Source organism: Hyla sarda, chromosome 4 (genome assembly GCF_029499605.1).
Source record: "Hyla sarda isolate aHylSar1 chromosome 4, aHylSar1.hap1, whole genome shotgun sequence".
Classification (NCBI taxonomy): domain Eukaryota; kingdom Metazoa; phylum Chordata; class Amphibia; order Anura; family Hylidae; genus Hyla; species Hyla sarda.
In genome coordinates, this window is record NC_079192.1 from 27,230,585 (window position 1) to 27,250,713 (window position 20,129).

At 43.7% G+C, this 20,129-nt stretch overlaps 1 protein-coding gene across 2 annotated transcripts in view; it reads right to left on the reverse strand.

Moving 5' to 3' along the window:
* Positions 1-20,129, reverse strand: part of LOC130367658 (complement C3-like) — a 120,297-nt gene that overhangs the window by 74,203 nt on the left and 25,965 nt on the right. For both annotated transcript variants that reach the window (XM_056570215.1, XM_056570214.1), the window contains exons 5-10: positions 16,782-16,876; positions 13,446-13,528; positions 12,173-12,260; positions 9,785-9,887; positions 2,553-2,673; positions 286-401 (exon numbers count right to left, since the gene is read on the reverse strand). In XM_056570215.1, coding sequence (XP_056426190.1) covers positions 286-401; positions 2,553-2,673; positions 9,785-9,887; positions 12,173-12,260; positions 13,446-13,528; positions 16,782-16,876 — 606 coding nt within the window. The remainder of the gene's footprint in view (positions 1-285; positions 402-2,552; positions 2,674-9,784; positions 9,888-12,172; positions 12,261-13,445; positions 13,529-16,781; positions 16,877-20,129) is intronic.

Sequence of the window (20,129 nt, forward strand, 5' to 3'; positions counted from 1 at the left end):
TAGTGTTTGGAACAAACTGTGGGCCAGAGCTCATGATGGCATAGCCCCGCCCCCTCATGATGTCACGCCCCGCCCCCTCAATTCAAGTCTGCGGGAGGGGGCGTGACAGCTGTCACGCCCCCTCCCACGGACTTGAATTGAGGGGGCGGGGCGTGACATCATGAGGGGGAGGGACTATGACATCACAAGCTCCTAGCGCCGGCTCCAGCGTTCGGAAGTTTGTTCCAAACACTGAGCAGCGGAGTACCCCTTTAAGGTCCCACCAGAAGCTCAACATACACTTACATTTGCTATATAGGGTAAGCCAGGCTTGAAATATTTGGAGGTTTTGGTGAATAGCAATTTGAATGCCGTCTTTGTCACGGTAATGCCGGTCTTCTCAGCTTCCACCAAGTCACTGCCTGGAAGAGACAAGTCATGATATGGTCACTCTTGGCTCTGTAGCTGAGTGGTTGGGAATATGATCGGTAATACAGTAAAATCTCCCTTAGTGGACAGTTTTTAAAAGGGGTACTACCGTGGAAAACGTATTTTTTTTTTCATCAACTGATGCCAGAAAGTTAAACAGATTTGTAAATTACTTCTATTAAAAAATCTTAACCCTTCCAGTACTTTTTAGGGGCTGTATACTACAGAGGAAATGATTCACTTTTTAGATTCCTCTGATGTCATGACCACAGTGCTCTCTGCTGACCTCTGCTGTCCATTTTAGGCACTGTCCAGAGCAGGAGAAAATCCCCATAGCAAACATATGCTGCTCTGGACAGTTCCTAAAATGGACAGCAGAGGTCAGCAGAGAGCACTGTGGTCGTGACATCAGAGAAATCCAAAAAGATAAACATTTCCTCTGTAGTATACAGCCCCTAAAAAGTACTGGAAGGATTAAAACATTTTAATAGAAGTAATTTACAAATCTGTTTAACTTTCTGGCATCAGTTGATGAAAAAAAAAAGTTTTCCACGGGAGTACCCCTTTAATTCCCCAGCAGAGTCCCATAAGACTTAATGTATTAGCAGCCTCCGAATAGGGGACACTCCCAATAGGGGGACAAAATACTCCCAATAGGGGGCATCCAGGCTTATGTTCTGGCCCTACCTTGTCCACAGGGCATCCATCAGGGGGTACAGCCAATACCCCAGTAAGGAGCCCAGGCCCCCGCTGCACCCCCTGCAGAAGCCCCAGCACAGAAGCAGAAGACCAATGTTTAAACAGTGATCTCCTGCTTCTGTACGTCCGCCGGCCACATCATTCACCCCCCTGCTTCCCTGATCCCCCCCCCCTGTGCCACTTTATTCCCCTGTGCCAAATCATCCCCCTTTATTACCCCCTGTGCCACATCATTTCCTCTTGATCCTCCCTGTGATATTTAATTCCCCCTTTGTTACCCTCTATACAAATTCATCACCCTTTATACCCCTTTTCCACTTCATGGGGGGGGGGGGGGTGATGAATTTACACAGAGGGTAATAAAGAAGGAATGAAATGACACAGGTAGTGGGGGGGGGGTAATTTGGCACAAGGCATAAGGGAATAAGGTGGCACAGGGTATAAAGTGGGGTGAAATGATACGGGGAGGGATAAGGGGAGATTAAACAACACTGGGAGATTGTACTGTAATATGGCTTTTTATCATGTTCTATAGGTAATTACACTCTGGAGTGAGTGCAGGACGGTATTCAGTCATTTAGAAAGATTTTTGAGCCTTTTTTCTCAATAGGGGACACCTCTCAATAGGGGACACCTCTCAATAGGGGACACCTCTCAATAGGGGACACCTCTCTATAGGGGACACCTCTCTATAGGGGACACCTCTCTATAGGGGACATCTCTCTATAGGGGACATCTCTCTATAGGGGACATCTCTCAAAAGTGGACACTGTTTTATTCCCCGTGAGCGTCCACTATTGGGAGATTCTACTGTACTATTTGTGTGATGTTTAGCAGGGGTTGGACTTGGGGCAGAGCTGGGGTTGGGTAGACATGCCCCAGAGTGCCAGGTGGGGAGGAGGTCATCAAGCTACTACTCCCTGGCCAAAGAATTTAAAGGGGTACTCTGCTCTTAGACATCGTATCCCCTATCCAGCTGCGGGACTCCCGCGATCTCTGTGCAGCACCTGGCATTCATTTAGAAAGCTGGGTGCTGGCGACGGGGGTCGTGACATCACGGCCACGCCCCTTGTGATGTCACATCACGCCCCCTCAATGCAAGTCTATGGGAGGGGGCGTGGCTACCGCCACGCCCCCTCCCATAGACTTGCATTTAGGGGGGTATGGTGTGATGTCACGAGGGGCGTAGCTGGGACGTCACGACCCCCGTCGCCTGGTCCAAGCTTTCTGAACAAAATGTTCTGAACGCTGGGGCACCGGGGTACCTCTTTAAATACATATCTAGGGCATTGAACTGAACCAATTGGATGTAACCAACCATGCCTGGGCGCTTCTCCTACTTTGGCCCCATTACAGGTGCTTCTATAGTTTCTATACCCCTTTTCATGGTTTCTGCTGTACATTATCTCTATTTAGATACATGAACCCCCATATCCCCTCCATACCTGCATTAGTTAACACTGTGACAGTGACGTAGAGCGAGCTTCCGACAAGGAATTCCAGATCGGGATATCGACTCGTGATCATGTGACGGTACAGTGTTGCTTCTGCCTTTCCATTAGTCACCTATAAGGACAGTAATACATTGCGTTCCTGAATACATATACGGATACGATAAAGATTTAATTTAACTTAACAGAAAAGGATTGACTAAAGGTTTCATATTTACAGGCAATTTTATTGGATAATTTGTATTTTATTTTAATGGAAAACATTCTTGTACTGATTTGAAATGACAACATGTTTTCTTCTCCAATGGCAGCCAAAGTGACATTACGATTTCCGAAGTTTTCCTCCCACTAGAAAGCACAACATTCATAGTTTTCAACATTTGAATCCACAATCGCCTGTCATTTTAAAGGAGTACTCCGGTGCATTTTTTTTTAACCCTCTGTGCCCAGGCAGCCAAGTTGGGATCGACCGATTATCGGTTTGGCCGATATTATGGGCCGATAATCACGATTTTGGACATTATCGGTATCGGCAATTACCTTGCCGATATGCCGATAATGCCGTCACCGCCGCTGCCCCATTGCCTCCCCCCATCCTCTGCCCACATACCGCCGCCGCTGACCTATCGCCTCCCCCCATCCTCTGTCCACATGCTGCCGCCCCATCGCCTCCCCCCATCCCCGGTGTTATAATTACCTGATCCCGGGGTCCGTGATCCTTCTGGCTCCTGCGCTGTTGCTGCGCGCTGCGCAATGACGAGTGACGTCCTCAACGCGACGTCACCATCAGTGCGCACAGTGACAGCGCAGAACGCCGACGGAGCCAGAAGTATCGCGGACCCCAGGAACAGGTAATTATAACACCGGGGATGGGGGGAGGCGATGGGGCGGCGGCGGTATGTGGGCAGAGGATGGGGGGGGGTGGCGGTATGTGGGCAGAGGATGGGGGGGTTAGACTCAGGACCCCAGGACAGGCAGGGGGAGAGAAGCGGGCGGCGGCGGCTGTCTCTGGCCCGGCAAAAGCTGCTGCAGTTCATTGATTTTAAGCACCCGCTTTAAATCATTGATGTGCAACGGCTTCTGCCCCGCCGGGGGTGTTGAAATAGCCGATAACTTATACCGGAATATCGGTATAAGTTATTGGCTATCGGCCTGAAAGGTGACAGTTTATGGGTATCGGCCCTAAAAAAATCGATATTGGTCGATCCCTACTGCCAAGCGAAACAAAACAAACTTTAAAGGGGTACTCCGGTGGAAAACTTTATTTTATTTTTTTTAAACCAACTGGTGCCAGAAAGTTGAACAGATTTGTAAATTACTTTTATAAAAAAAAATCCTAATCCTTCCAGTACTTATTAGCTGCTGAATACTACAGAATAAATCCTTTTATTTTTGGAACACAGAGCTCTCTGCTGACATCTCTGTCTATTTTAAGAACTGTAGGAGAAAATCCCCATAGCAAACATATGCTGCTCTGGACAGTTCCTAAAATGGACAGAGATGTCAGCAGAGAGTAGTGATGTCGCGAACACCGCAAACGCGAACTTCCGCAAAAGTTCGTGAACCGGCGAACCGGGCGAACCGCCACTGACTTCAATGGGCAGGCGAATTTTAAAACCCACAGGGACTCTTTCTGGGCACAATAGTGATTTAAAAGTTGTTTCAAGGGGACTAATACCTGGACTGTGGCGTGCTGGAGGGGGATCCATGGCAAAACTCCCATGGAAAATTACATAGTTGATGCAGAGTCTGGTTTTAATCCATAAAGGGCATAAATCACCTAACATTCCTAAATGGTTTGGAATAATGTGCTTTAGCCCCCTTTAGGCAGCACATAGAGCCCCCTTTAGGCATCACATAGTTAGATCCCCCCTTTAGACAGCCCATAGATTCCCCCATATTAGGCAGGACATATTTAGATCCCCTTTAGGCATCACATAGATTCCCCCATGTTAGGCAGCACATAGTTAGAGCCACCCTTTAGGCAGCACATAGTGGGATTTGAACCCAAGGCCCCAGCGCTGCAAGTCAGCAGTGCTAACCTCTGAGCCACCATGCTGCCCTTACCATACATCTAATATCCACGGTTGCTAAAATGGACAGAGATGTCAGCAGAGAGTACCAGAAAAATTAGGCATGTACACATGGCTGAAAAATTTGGTATTGTTGCAGCCGCAGCTGTAGCAGCGCCCAGAGAAATTGCGGCAGCATAAAAAGTGCAGCACCAGAGGCCAGAAAAATTAGGCATGGCTGTACACATGGCTGAAAAAGAAGAACAAGCGCTTATCCAAGAGTCCAGAAGACTCTATAATGCAGGACAGAGAAACACACAAAGAAATTATTTTCTAAATAAAATGTTTCATCACATAAAGAAACAGAGTTCATCCCTCTCTGTATTTTATTTTTGAAAATTTAAGTTTAAAAATCTCACGCAACAAGCGTTCCTTGGTGTAATGGTTAGTACTCTGGAAAATTCAAGTTTAAATTATCAGAAAGTCCAGAAGACTCTATGATGCAGGACGGTGAAAAACACAGAGAAATCCTTTTCAAAAGTGCGCCATGGCCGTGTAGGAACGCCTGAAATGGCCACACACCTTCCTGGACTGCTTCAGGACATCCTGTAAGCCTGGGTACTTGAGCAAAAAGCGTTGTACAATCAGATTACACACATGTGCCATGCACAGCACATATGTCAACTTGCCCAACCTCAATGCCGCCAACAAATTTGTTTCGTTGTCACAAACCACCTTGCCGATCTCCAGTTGGTGCAGTCAGCCACTGATCCACCTGTGCAATCAGGGCCGACAGGAGCGCTGGTGCGGTGTGACTCTCCGCTTTGAGGCAAGTCAACCCCAAGATGGCGGGACACTGCCGTATCCGGGATGTGGAATAGCACCTGGGGAGCTGGGGGGTGCCGGTGATGTGGAGCAAGACGCAGCAGTGGAAGAGGACTCGGCCGAGGAGGTTATGGAAGAGGTTGGAGTAGGAGGAGTAGAGGAGGTAGCAGCAGGCCTGCCTGCAAGTCGTGGCGGTGTCACCAACTCCTCTGCAGAGCCACGCATTCCATGCTTGGCAGCCGTCACCAGGTTTACCCAATGCGCAGTGTAGGTGATATACCTGCCCTTACCATGCTTTGCAGACCAGGTATCAGTGGTCAGATGGACCCTTGCCCCTACACTGTGTGCCAGACATGCCATAATTTCCTTTTGCACAATGGAGTAAAGGTTAGGGATTGCCTTTTGTGCAAAAAAATTTCGGCCGGGTACCTTCCACTGCGGTGTCCCAATGGCTACAAATTTTTTAAATGCCTCAGACTCCACCAGCTTGTATGGTAAAAGCTGGCGGGCTAACAGTTCAGACAAGCCAGCTGTCAGACGCCGGCCTAGGGGGTGACTTTGAGACATTGGCTTCTTGTGCTCAAACATCTTCTTGACAGACACCTGACTGTGGGCAGATGAGCAGGAACTGCTCAAGGCGAGAGACGGAGAGGCGGATGGTTGAGAGGGGGCAAGGAGGGCAGCAGTGGTTGACCTGGCTGAAGATGCTGGACCAGGAGGAGGATGGCGGCTTTGACTTTGTGTGCTGCTTGTACTGACATGTTGATCCCATAGGCGTTTGTGATGTGACATCATGTGCCTTCGCAAAGCAGTTGTGCCTAGATGGGTGTTGGACTTCCCACGACTCAGTTTCTTCTGGCACAGGTTGCAAATGGCCTCACTGTTGTCAGAGGCAGACACACAAAAAAATGCCACACTGCTGAGCTCTGCAATGACGGCATTCTGGTGGTGGCAACAGCATGAGTTGATTGGCGTCCCGTCTGGCTTACCCCGGGTGCCGATGCATGCTGTCTGACTGTGCCACTAGCTCCTTGTGATGACCTCCCCCTGCTTCCAACTCGTCTCCTCCTCCTCTCTGTCTTCCCATCTGAACTTTCCAACTCTTCCTCTCTTCTAGCGGGCACCCACGGACACATCGTCATCATCAACACCTTCACCGCTATCTGACACCTCAAGAAAGGAAGCAGCAGCGGGTACAACATCATCATCACACCGTATGTTCATGTGTGTAATGCTGCCTGACTGAGACATATCCCTGTTAACCACATCCTCTGGCAATAATGGTTGCGCATCACTCATGTCTTCAAACTGATGTGTAAATAACTCCTCTGACGGATCAAGTAAAGCTGCTGTGGTGCTAGTGTTGGTGGCGGCAGGCGGGCAAGTGGTAGCATGAGAGATGCCCGAAGCTAAGCTAGAGGAGGAGAAGGACTGGGTGTCTTGTGATAGCCAGTCAACTAAGTCCTCAGAACTTTGGGGGTTCAGGGTACGTGGCCTCTGAACACTGGCCATTCTAGGGCCAAAGGGAATCCCAGCACCTGCAGGGTGGCCTTCCTCTGCCTGTCATTTTTTTTGTTTAAATTTGCACAAGTGTCACACCAAATGTGATTTGCACTAGGGTGACACAATTTGCCCTGCAGGCAAGAAAAATGGCAACTGTGACGTGATCTGACAGTGACAACTGATTTTATTTAACAGCCAAAAAAGGTATTTTTCTTTTAATTTGCACAACTGTCGCACCTAATGTGATTTGCACTAGTGTCATAATGAGCAAAAAAGCTTGCCAGCGGAGTTCCCCTTTTATGCAGTGGTCCCCAACCAGGGTGCCTCCAGCTGTTGCAAGACACAGGGACTGATATCTTTCAGCCCTTTGAATACTGTAGTAGTTAGTTGCTTGAACGAACTTAAGTTTGATTCTGGAGTACCCCTTTTAACCAGCGGTTCCCTCCCATCCAGGACTGATATCTTTCAGCCCTAAAAAGGGCTTTTTTGGGTGCTGTCCTTAAAGCAGATGTTACACTAGTGCTTTAGGAGTAAACTGGACCCTGAATACACCACCTAGCAGCAACCTAGCTATCACTTTCCCTATTACAGCAGGAGCAGTTTCTCTGTCCCTCCACTTTCTAAGCCTGCAGCATGCCGAATGAGGGTAAAATGGCATCCGTGCAGGAGGTAGGAGGGTCTGGAACGGAGGGACTGTTGCTGATTGGCTGTAATGTGTCTGCTGACTCTGACTCATAGGGTCAAAGTTTACTGCAATGTTAAAGTATAGGGGGCGGATCGAACTTCACATATGTTCGCCCGGCGATGTGAACGCGAACATGCTAAATTCGCTGGGAACTGTGATTCAGCAGAGAGCTCTGTGTTCCAAAAATAAAAGAATTTCGTCTGTAGTACTCAGCAGCTAATAAGTACTGGAAGGATTAAGATTTTTTAATAGAAGTCATTTACAAATCTGTTTAACTTTCTGGCACCAGTTGATTTGAAAAAAAAAAAAAAAAAGTTTTCCCCTTTAAGAGTGGAAAGGAGGTGAAGTCGTGTGTGGAGAAATCCTGAAGGAAGCCTAAGAAAATATCTTCTAAAGTCAGTCCCGCTATTCTGTAAGTGTTCCCCCGTACAGCGGTGAGTCAAGCCCTGGTGGTGATAGTGATTGGACCTTGTCAGAACCCTAGTCCGCGTGGGAAATCTACAGTCTCTAATCTCAAGTCAGTTTTATTCAAGTGGATGAAAAGCACCATAAGTCCCAGCAAGGCAACAGTACTCCCAAAGGGTTTCACTGCATCCCTTCTCCTCTGTCCGTCCTATGTGTACTACCATCTGCACCTGCTCAGTAAAAGACAGTTATCCGTAACCCGGCGTTGGTGTGTTTCTTACCCCCAGTGTCTGGCCGAGGAGAAGCTGTCTCCACCTCGGACCGTGTATAGGCTAATGGTGCCCTGGCGTCACGAAATAGGAATTCCTTGCACCCCTGTGTCACCAGTGTGGTGCCTCCTGGAAGACACAGAAACCAGCTCACTTGTCATCCTTGTAGTCTGAGCCTCCTTCTCTGCCTTTGTAGCTTATTGTGCCACCAGTAGGGGGCATACTCATGCTCTCTCTAAAATTTAAAGGGCCACACACCCAGATCTTTTCCTCTGCCCCTTAAAGGGGTACTCCCGTGGAAAACTTTTTTTTCTTTTTTTTTTTTAAATCCACTGGTGCCAGAAAGTTAAACAGATTTGTAAATCACTTCTCTTAAATAATCTTAATCCTTCCAGTACTTTTTAGGGGCTGTATACTAAAGAGAAATCAAAAAAAGAAATGCATTTCCTCTGATGTCATGATAGTGCTCACTGCTGACACCTCTGTCCATTTTAGGAACTGTCCAGAGCAGCATATGTTTGCTATGGGAATTTTCTCCTACTCTGGACAGTTCCTAAAATGGACAGCAGAGGTCAGCAGAGAGCACTGTGGTCATGACATCAGAGGAAATGCATTTTTTTTTTATTTCTCTTTAGTATACAGCCCCTAAAAAGTACTGGAAGGATTAAGATTTTTTAATAGATGTGATTTACAAATCTGTTTAACTTTCTGGCACCAGTTTATTTTAAAAAAAAAAAAGTTTTTCACGGGAGTACCCCTTTAACTCAGCTCATTTACCATTTAAGGCAGCCAAACCTGCTTCACCTTTGCCTGAGCAAAGATCCCTTTGAGTTTCTGTGAAAGTGTTGCTTTCATGCGGTTTTGCATCATTGTTTGACCCCCAGGTTGTTTCTGTCTCTATCTCCTCTGTATATTTTTGCCTCTCCTGTGTATGATTAGGACTATTCACCCAAACTATGATCATTCTGCCTGTCTTGGACATTTCTACTTTTAAAAATACTGTAAAGAAATCTCCTCAACTTGTTTCCCAGTACTAACTGCATCATCAGAGATAGCTGGGCTGTAAACTATAGCCTGGCTATCTCTGATGATGCAGTTAGTACTGTGAAACATGTCGGGGAGATTTCTTTAGAGAGTTTTTAAATACAGTCTAAGCAATGTTTATTGATGGCATACTGCAGGCACTGATCTATTATATCATTCCTGGATAAGCAGTTCTGACATTTACATACACTGGTCTTTTTAGAAATTCGATTTGAAACCCATTTTTCTTTTAATTTACAAAATAAAGTATTTAGTTTTATGGGTGGTTCACTATCTAGTGTGTTTAAATGCCTTTTTTTTTTTTGACCCAGGGGTTTGGTATTTTGACTCTTATGTTTCCGATGACCCTAAATAGGGTTAGTCACTTAAACTTTGAACCAAGGGGAATGGCCAAACAGTATCTTAGACACGAGGGCCCATATTAGACACTTGTGGGGCCTTTTTGGTTGCAGATCACTTTATTCTCTTGAAGAACGTTCTTACCGTGATTTTGGTCAGTGAATCTGGGAAACTCTTTTTCTCATTGTTAACAATTACGCCAAACATTGCATGTCCAGACCCCTCCACCGGCTTTCCATGCAAAAACCTGAAAAGCAAAAACAGTAAAAAAATATATAATTACAATTATAAAGAACAACAACAACAAAAATGATATTCTTTAAAATTCCTTGTGGTTACAATGGATACTGATTCCATGTTGATCACCAGCAGTTATAGTATATATATATATATATATATATATATATATATATATATAAGTTGTGTGACTTTTTACTTTGGTAAACATCACCGCTACGGTAATGCTAAAAGAACCTTTTTTAGATCCTAGAGTTAGAGGTTCATAACAAGTTATATAAAAATATAGCAAAAATACTGTGCAATTAAAACATTTAATAGGGAGTTGTTGTTTTTTTTATATATTTTTTTTTAATACATTTTTTGTTTTCATTAAAAGGCAACAGTGCCATCTATTGGACATGAGGTGACATTACATAACATTTTAAACTCAAGCAATACATTAAAACACAAGACTAAGGTTACAACTCAACTCTGGTAAGAACTTGGTTCCCCATGACAAAACTTCTTGCCCCTAGTTGCTTAGCATTTTCTCACACCTTCTTTTATTTTCTTATAGTGAGATGGGCAGGGGATGGGTAATGTGTGCTATGGAGGAGACCACCTAATTGGCTTATGGAGACCTATACAGACCATGCAATGCTTCATGGGAAAAAAAAAAGTATGCAAAGTAGCTCTCTACCAGAAGGAAAAGAGCTTGCTCTTTACTGCCACCTATGGGAGGTAGCTGTTTTCCTTCTGATGGAAAGCTACTTGACATGTATACTTTCTTGCAGTAAAAACTGGATTCTGATTGATTGCTTTATGGCTTAAAGGGGTATTCCAGGTTTATTTTTATTTGACTATGCTACAGGGGCTGTAAAGTTAGTGTAGTTCATAATATAGTGTCTGTACCTGTGTGTGACGGTTTTCTCACAATTCTTCTGTGATTATCGCCTCAATATTTATTTTTAACAACATACAAAATTACTCATGTCTCGGGATTTCCCAGGTTGCAGTGTAACGAGACTTGACATCACTAGTCAGGTGATCAGAGGGAGCCCATCCTGCTTCAATTTTGCAACAGCTGTAGGCCCCCTTGTTAGAAAACACTGTGTTTCAATGGGTGGGGTAGCTGATGTGTGGGAGGAAGGAAAGTTACCTCATACTTGCAAGCATGGAACTATGGGATGTGTAGTTTAGAGAACAAAATGCAACAGGAAACGCCTAGTTCTGTCAGGTAAGTACTAAAATTGCCTTATGAATAGTGATGTGCGGCATAGGCCATATTCGAATTCGCGATATTTCACAAATATATGGACGAATGTTCGTCCTATATTCGCGAAATTCGCATATTCGATACATTCGCGGTTATTTTAGATAGATAGTTATCCGCATGCACACACACGCATGCGCATATGCGCATGCGTGTGTGCGCATGCGAATAACTATCTACCTATCTATCTATACTATCTCTCCATCTCCTAATATTCTTTAGTGACGATATTCGCAAATATTCGCATATTCTCATATGTGCGAAAATTCAAGCGGGAAGCAGCGAGGGATGAGATCACTGTGATGTGTTCTGTGGGAAAAAATAACGACTATTACATTCGCCATATTTGCGAATATGCGAAATTCGCAAAAAATATTCGAATTGCGAATATTCGCGCTCAACACTACTTATGGAGAATAACCCCTTTAATGCTAATGATAATGCTGAACTGGAAGAGCGGACAGGTAGGAAGAGTTGTCATGAGGACAAAGGCAAGGTTATTATTCCTTGTCTCAACAAAAAAATTAACAAAAATTAGATGGCTAAAACCAAATATTACTAATACTACCAGTACTACTACTACTACTAATAATAATAATAAAATATCATTATTAATATAATAATAATAATTATTATTATTTTCAATATTATAATTATATATACTATATTATTAAAATTAATATTTATAAAAATAAAAATCATAACAATTATAATAATAATAATAACGATGATATGACAAATAAAAAATATACCACAAATAAAAAAAAGATAAAGAGTGAAAATGAAAAAATAGTTAAAAAATTCTTTAACGATGATTTAGAAAATTCAACAAAATACATAAAAGATATCCATACTGTCGGCATAGAATGGAGTCAAAAAGTTACTTTAAAGAAATTAAATCATATATATATTTACAATTTGTAAAATTGTAAAATTGGATTTACAATTTGTAAAATTTGCAAATTATAATTTGTAAAATTTGTCTCTCTGTGATGGGCAGTACCCCTTTAAGGACAGGATATTTAGGATATTTGTCTTACTTTGCATTGATTTCCACCGTGTAGTGATCGTCGTCCACAAAGTAATAATCCTGCTCTGTCTTCAGAAAGACTTCAAAACTTGGCAGAACTAAGAGAGAAAATGTCGCAGTCACCAGAACAATACGGAGAGATCCCGCCACCGTCATACAATTCCACTGAACACTTTGTTAGAGGGTAAGTTCCCTTTTGTGGATATGGATATTTTTGGGGATATTCTTTTTTCAATTAAATATATTCTTTAATTCTAGGTTTATCAACTTTTTTCTATACAATGTGCTCTAATTCTTCGCCATTTTCACAATCTCTGCTTGCCGTCAGTGGAACTATCTTGTTTACATCCAGGAGTTTCAAAACCCACGGAAGGGGTGGAGCTCCCATAAGCTTTAGGCCTATAGCTGATAGGAAGGACTCCCAACCTTCTGACTGGAGTATTTTACTTTTTTTTTTTTTGGGGGGGGGGGGGGGAGGGGGGGTGGATTACATGCCTTCCCACCCACTGGGGGCTTCTACCCGGGACGTAGCAATAGAGGTAGCAGAGATTGAAGTCGCACCGGGGCCCTGGTGCCTAAGGGGGCCATGAAGCACAACTGCCCCATAAGAGACCAGTATTATATTTGGCATATGGGGCCCTGTTGCAGTTTTTGCATCCGGGCCCAAAAGCTACAAGCTACGCCTCTGGCTTCTACCGAATAGGAGCGGTTCCCTATATTTCTACTGGGGGCTTCTACCATCTTGGTGGTGGGATTACCTACCTACGCACCCCCCACTGGAGATTTCTAATTAACTAATAGGGGAATTCCCCACCTTTCTACTGGGTGCCACTATCTAATTGGGATGGGGGAGGGGGAATTACCTGGCTACCTACAAGCTCAAGGCTCTTAGCTAAAATAAGGGATTCCCTACCTACCTACCTACTGAGAGCTGCTAGCTAATAGAGGGGATTCGCTACCATTCTATTGGGGCTTCCATCTAATTAGGGTAATTGGCGGAAGGAGTTTCTTACCTTCCAACTCACTGTGGACTTCTAACAAATAGGGAGAATTACCCACCTATCCACCTGCTCGGGGCATCTACCTGATTGGTACATTGGTAAGTCTGGCCTAAACTGGTGCACTGTAACATGTCCATCAGTTGGACGTGGTCATAGTGGACTTTCAGAAAATTGTTCTATGTAGAGATTAAATTAGATCCTGACTGAAGTTAAAGTATATGTGATGGAAGGTACAATATAACCGTATTGTGATAGGTCCATGGTTTCACCAATTCTGCTCACCATATTCTTTCACCTCAAACTCGGTCCGGTACAATTGGGCAGGAGACACCTGAAACCTGCAAGCGATCTGCCATTTTCCTTCACTGTAAAGTAAATTCTTGGTATGTAATAGACAGCGTTACACCAGATGATACATGGAATACATTTCATAATGGGCAGAAGACATAGAATGTAAGGCCAACTCAGACCAATGCCGCAGAGTCATCTCCATCCTGCTAAAAAAATAAGCCTGGCCACTTTTAGTTAAAGGGGCACTCCGGTGGAGAACTTTTCTTTCTTTTTTTTTTTTTTTTTAAATGAACTGGTGCCAGAAAGAGATTTGTCAATTACTTCTATTTAAAAATCTTAATCCTTTCAGTACTTATTAGCAGCGGTATGCTACAGAGGAAATTCTTTTCTTTTTGAATTTCTTTTTTGTCTTGTCCACAGTGCTCTCTGCTGACACCTCTGTCCGTGTCAGGAACTGTCCAGAGTAGCATAGGTTTGCTATAGGGATTTTCTCCTGCTCTGGACAGTTCCTGATACGGGCATCAGGTGTCAGCAGAGAGCACCGTGGACAAGACGAAAATAAATTCAAAAAGAGAACAATTTCCTCTGTAGCAAACAGCTGCTAATAACCACTGGAAGGGTAAAGATTTTTTTTTTTTTTTATAGAAGTCATTTACAAATCTGTTTAACTTTCTGGCACCAGTTGATTTAAAAAAAATAAAAAAATAAAATAATGTTTGCCAGCAGAGTACCCCTTTAAGCATCTCAAAAATGGGTCTCCTTCTCACTTCCATAATTTCCCACCCTGACTTCTGCAACCTCCCCGTTTCTGGTCTCCCACTAACAAGACTTCCCGACTTCCGCTGCTCGGCATTTGGAACAACTGTTCTGAATGCTGGAGACGGGAGCTTGTGACGTCATAGCCCCACCCCCTCATGATGTCACACCCAGCTCCCTCAATGCAAGTCTATGGGAGGGGGCGTGACAGCTGTCACGCCTCCTCCCATAGACTTGCATTGAGGGGGCGGAGTGCGATGTCATGAGGGGGCGGGGCTATGATGTAACGAGCTTTTGGCACCGGCTCCAGCGTTGGGAACAGTTTTTTCCAAATGCTGAGCAGCGGAGTACCCCTTTAAAAGACTCTCAAAAATATCTCTTTACTAATCTGCACGTTTCTCTCCAGCTAAATCGGCCATTGACCTTACGTTAACTCTCTCCGCCCCTTTTGTAAACTACATATGTCACAACCTACATCTCTTTACTAATCTAAACATGTTCCTCTCCAACGAGATTGTCCATCTACCTTTAAAGGGGTACTCCACTGCTCAGCGTTTGGATCAAACTGTTCCGAACGCTGGAGCAGGCGACGTCATAGCCCCATCCCCTCACAACGTCATGCCCCGCCCCCTCAATGCTAATCTATGGGAGGGGGCGTGATGACTGCCACGCCCCCTCCCATAAGCTTGCATTGAGGGGGCGGTGCTATGACGTCACAAGCTCTGGGCGCCGGCTCCAGCGTTCGGAACAGTTTGTTCCAAATGCTCAGCAGCGGAGTGCCCCTTAAAGGGGTACTCCTGTTGAAATTTTTTTTTAATCAACTGGTGCCGGAATGTTAAACAGATTTGTAAATTACTTCTATTAAAAAAAAATCTTAATCTTTCCAGTACTTTTTAGGGTCTGTATACTACAGAGGAAATGTTTTTCATTTTGGAACACAGTGCTCTCTGCTGACATCACGAGCACAGTGCTCTCTGCTGACACCTCTGTCCATTTAAGGAACTGACCAGAGCAGCATATGTTTTCTATGGGGATTTTCTCCTACTCTGGACAGTTCTTAAAATGGACAGAGGTGTCAGCAGAGAGCACTGTGCTCATGATTTTGCAGAGAACTCTGTGTTCCAAAAAGAAAATAGAAGTAATTTACAAATCTGTTTAACTTTGTGGCACCAGTTGATGTAAAAAAAAAAAAAAAAAGTTTTCCACGGGAGTACCCCTTTAAAGTCAACTCTCCCCATACCTTCTGTAACCTATATAAGCCTCAAAGTACATCTCTTTACTAGGCTACACATGCTCCTCTCCAACAATATTTTCTATGGATCTTATGGGGTTTGTCCAGGAAAAGAAACAACCTGTTTAGTGTGACAAAGTATAATGAAGCAACTTACTAAGATAATGTTATTAGCCATAGGGCACAGATCTTCCGTTATCAGCTGAGATGCCTGGCTTGTGGCTGTGACAATCCCTCACACTCTCTGAAAGCAGAGCTCCCTCCCTGCTCCCCCATCCCCTCCTATATGCTCAGGACAAGACCATTAACGTAAAGGGGGAGCTTATATTACTGCTCTTTAGATTTTAAGGCAACAAGAAGCTTTTTTTTTTTTTTTTTTTTTTTTTTTTTATAAAAAAGCAGTGAGCCTGTTTTGGTGGAAACTACTGTGACTGAGAAATCTAATGAGCAATAATATGAGCTCCCCCCTCTATATTACTTCTCTCCACTTAGGCAGATAGGAGGGGAGGGTGGTTCTGAGAAGGAGCTCTAAATGTGACCAGATGTCCAAGTTACAAGGGAGAGAGCAGAGTTAATAATGGAAGATCTGTGCACTACGACTAATAACATTACAGTAGGAAATTGCTTTATTATACTTTTTGACACCATACAAACAGGTTGTTTCTTTTGCTGGACAACCCCTTTAATTCATGTTTCGCCTCATCTTCTGTAACCGACATAGGTCTCAAACGACATCTCCTCTCCAATAAGATTGTCCATTGACCTTATGTCAACTACTTCTGCACCTTCTGCAACCTATGTAAGTCTGGTATAGTATAATGACATCAAAAAGCAAGGAACAGAGTGGAAATGACTAAAATGGTCAACACAAATGTTGATGCAATATTTAAAAGGGTTGCACCATAAAGTTATCCCCTATCCACAGTACTTGGGCTAACTAGTTGATCGTGTGAGAACCTAATCTCGAGAACATGACCCAAGTCTCCCATTTCAATGGGGGTCACTCATGAGTGCCACCATTCCATTCATTTCTTATGGTAACTGCCGCAACCAGACAAACACTGTACCTGGCTGTTTCTGTGGCACCTATAGAGAATGAATGGAGTGGAAGCTGGAATACCGAATGGAAGCCTAGGGTCCCTGTTCTTAGATAGGAGGCTGTCGATGAGGGTTCATGATTTTTTACCTCCTATCTGAAACATTTGCCTACGCAGGTTGGGAAGATGTTCTGGGATATTGCGCTGCAGACTTTCCAGTCCTGGTAAAGGATTAAATGGTGGGAGCTGGATGATCCATATGGGTTTTTACCCCCCTGTTTATGCTGTATAGTATATACTTACATAGAAATCTCTGGAAGGGTGTAGCTCTTCTGTACAATCACACTACTTTCAGTGGAAGAGTACTGGCTTTTCATCACCACTATGCCCTCGGGATTCTGAAAAGTCAAAAGTAAAAAAGTTAGTTGAGTTACAAAAAGGTTCACCTCAACCCTTGTATGAACACCTACAGGGAAGGCACTGTTTTTTTGTTTTTTGTTTTTAGCTATTTTGCATATTTTTTCCTATTATTATTATTCTTGCACTGGACAGTATTTGGAGCCTTGTTTTTGCTTGGCTTTTTTTTTTGTTATATTTGGAAGCATTGCTTGTAGTCGTTGGATCACCACAAGAAGCACTGTAATTTCGAACCTTCAAAAAAGTGCATCTTCTGTCTTCAACGGGATGAACGTTTTTACTTTATGCTTTTACTGCCCCCTCACAGATTGTAATGTGTTGTTTTTCGACTTTGTTTCTTCGATAATGAGTGATGGAGCGGAATGTTAGTGCAGCGTGTGGTCCAGTGTGTAGCTTAGTAGCAGGTGTAGTGGAAAATTGGACCGATCTGGGCACTGGAAGTCCGGATAAGGTAAGTCAGGAGGATATCTGTATTTCTTTTTTAAAAAGCTTTATTTGGGGTGCATAAGCTACGCATTTCTGGTCCGAACCGGACCCTTCGTCAGGCTGAGTGTATATGACAAGATACAACAGTGCAGTTAAAATACAGTCCTTACGTAAATCAAAAGGTTACGTTCATTAAGGCATTCTGCAACGTAACTACCGTAATCAAACCGGCTCTCCAGCTGTGACATATACATATATATGTATGTTTTTACAAATTTTGCATTTCTTTGCCTTGAGTTTGGTAAGACGGGTTCTGGTGTCACAGCTGGAGAGCCGGTTTGATTACGGTAGTTACGTTGCAGAATACCTTAATGAACGTAACCTTTTGATTTACGTAAGGACTGTATTTTAACTGCACTGTTGCATCTTGTCATATACACTCAGCCTGACGAAGGGTCCGGTTTGGACCAGAAACGCGTAGCTTATGCACCCCAAATAAAGCTTTTTAAAAAAGAAATACAGATATCTTCCTGACTTACCTTATCCGGACTTCCAGCACCAAGATCGGTCCAATTTTCCACTACACCTGCTACTATACCTTACTGGGACAGCTTGCCTGACTCCAGAGGACTGAGGCTGCGGATCTGGCAATTACTACCATACCAAGCGCTTTAGGTGTTGTGCTCTGAGCGCAACATCCTCCTGTGAGTTTAACCGAAAATACGTGTAAACTTTTAACCCTAACGTCCTTCACTAGGGGAGCAAATTCCCCTCTGTTTCTCTTTTTTCTTTCTATGTTTTAACAGTGTGCAGCTTAGGGAATCTGTGTTGAATATTGTACCGTCATACTATGTATCATTGCAATTTATTGTATGATTTGTAATCATGACTGAATGGTCACCCAAGCTCTTTCAATAAACTTATTTTTTTATCCAGCAACCCCCCACCCCCCAGATTGTTCTAGCAGTGCCCATTGATCAATATTGTCCATGGTGGTCAACACTGTGCTAGACAGTGAAGGATAGTCACTAATGGTAACTCATGCAGTTAATTTGGGCTTGTGAGAGGGTGGGCCTTGTTTACCCTAGTTTCCCAACACTTCTATATACCATGTAGACCTTTTATAGTGCTCTGCTATCCATTATTTCAGCTACAGTAACAAACAAGTCAGCCCGAAACAGTCAGAAAGTAATGGCGCCTTCCCCTCTAACAACATATGGTTAGTAGATGGCCCTTATGGATCTTGAGAATTGGTAGTAGGAACACGAAGTGCCAACAATACAACATGGGTATCAACTCCAAGACCCTGCACAACTTTATACTCTTCTAACAGGAAGTTATAGATAAGCACCCAATCAACTACCACTTCCTGTGTCTGTCTCTCAAGCCAGGCAGAAGCAATCTATCTTTGACCAGGACAGATGTATTGACTACCATCTCTATACAATAGGCCCACAAGATGCACGTGGTTATTGAGCCTAATTGCGGTAACCATGGTTACACAAACATAAAATTCAAAAATTTAACTTCCAAGTTGAAACCTAACAGTCAATGAACTGGTTAAATGTTGACAAATGCAGGTTCATGGGAACAAAGCTCAGGACTGGAGGACACAAACTGGACCTTCTCTATGGACGGCACATTATGTTATTGGAGCTGACAAAATTACCAAAAATACATAAAGCTTCATTAAAAAATATAGATTAAGGAGTATTTCAGATTCTCGGTTCATTTTATGCACCGACCTAAAACATTCTGGTCAACATGTAAAGGGGTATTCTGGCTTTATACATCTTATCCCCTATCCACGCCCCCTCCATTCATGTCTATGGGAGGGGGTGTGACAGCCGCCATGCCTCCTCCCATTGACATGAATGGAGGAGGCATGGCATGACATCACTAGGGAAAGTGGCCGTGACGTCACGTCACGGAGGCAGCGCCTGGAACAGAATGCTGGGGCTGCACCGAGATCGCAGGGGTCCCCAGTGGTGGGACCCCTGCGATCGTACATCTTATCCCCTATCCTTTGGATAGAGGATGAGATGTATAAAGCCGGAATACCCCCTTAAGGATGAAGCTCATAGGTCTTAACATTATATCCTTGTGCCCTGTAGATGGATTTGTAGCCAATCCTGTACCATTCCAGGTCTTAGATTGTAGAGAATGGAAGATGGTGGTCCAGATCCTGCCCAAGACAGTGTTGGGCTTGGTTTCCTTCTACCCACCAGAGGAAATAGCTTTGAGGGTCCAACCTCCATCTGTAAAGGACTTGTGAACATCCACTTATAATTGTATTTTAAACATGTTTATGAGATCGAAAAGGTTGTTTCTGAACTAACTCAAAGAAAAAAAGACCCTGGTGGCCAAGTGATTGACCCAAAAGCCACCTTCATATGGAGTTGTACTCTACTTTATCTTTGTGGCCCATTTTTGAATCAAAGCCTGGGCAACTGAAGGAACCTCTAGTGGACCAACTGTGACTCAGGGTCATAGACTTTTGGGTAAATATTTATATATTTTATTCATTTAATGATTGTTTCAAGGCACAGACACACTTTGTAGGACAGATAGCTTGCGATTACCAAGCAAGACAATGCATTGAATTTTGAGTCTACGTCTCACAGAGAGACAATCAGACGTTGCACCCATAGAAATCACTGGGTACTCCGCTGGAATTTTTTTTTTTAAATCAACTGGTGCCAGAAAGTTAAATACCGTATTTATCGGGGTATACCACGCACCGGCCTATAACACGCACCCTCATTTTACCAAGGATATTTGGGTAAAAAAAGTTTTTTACCCAAATAT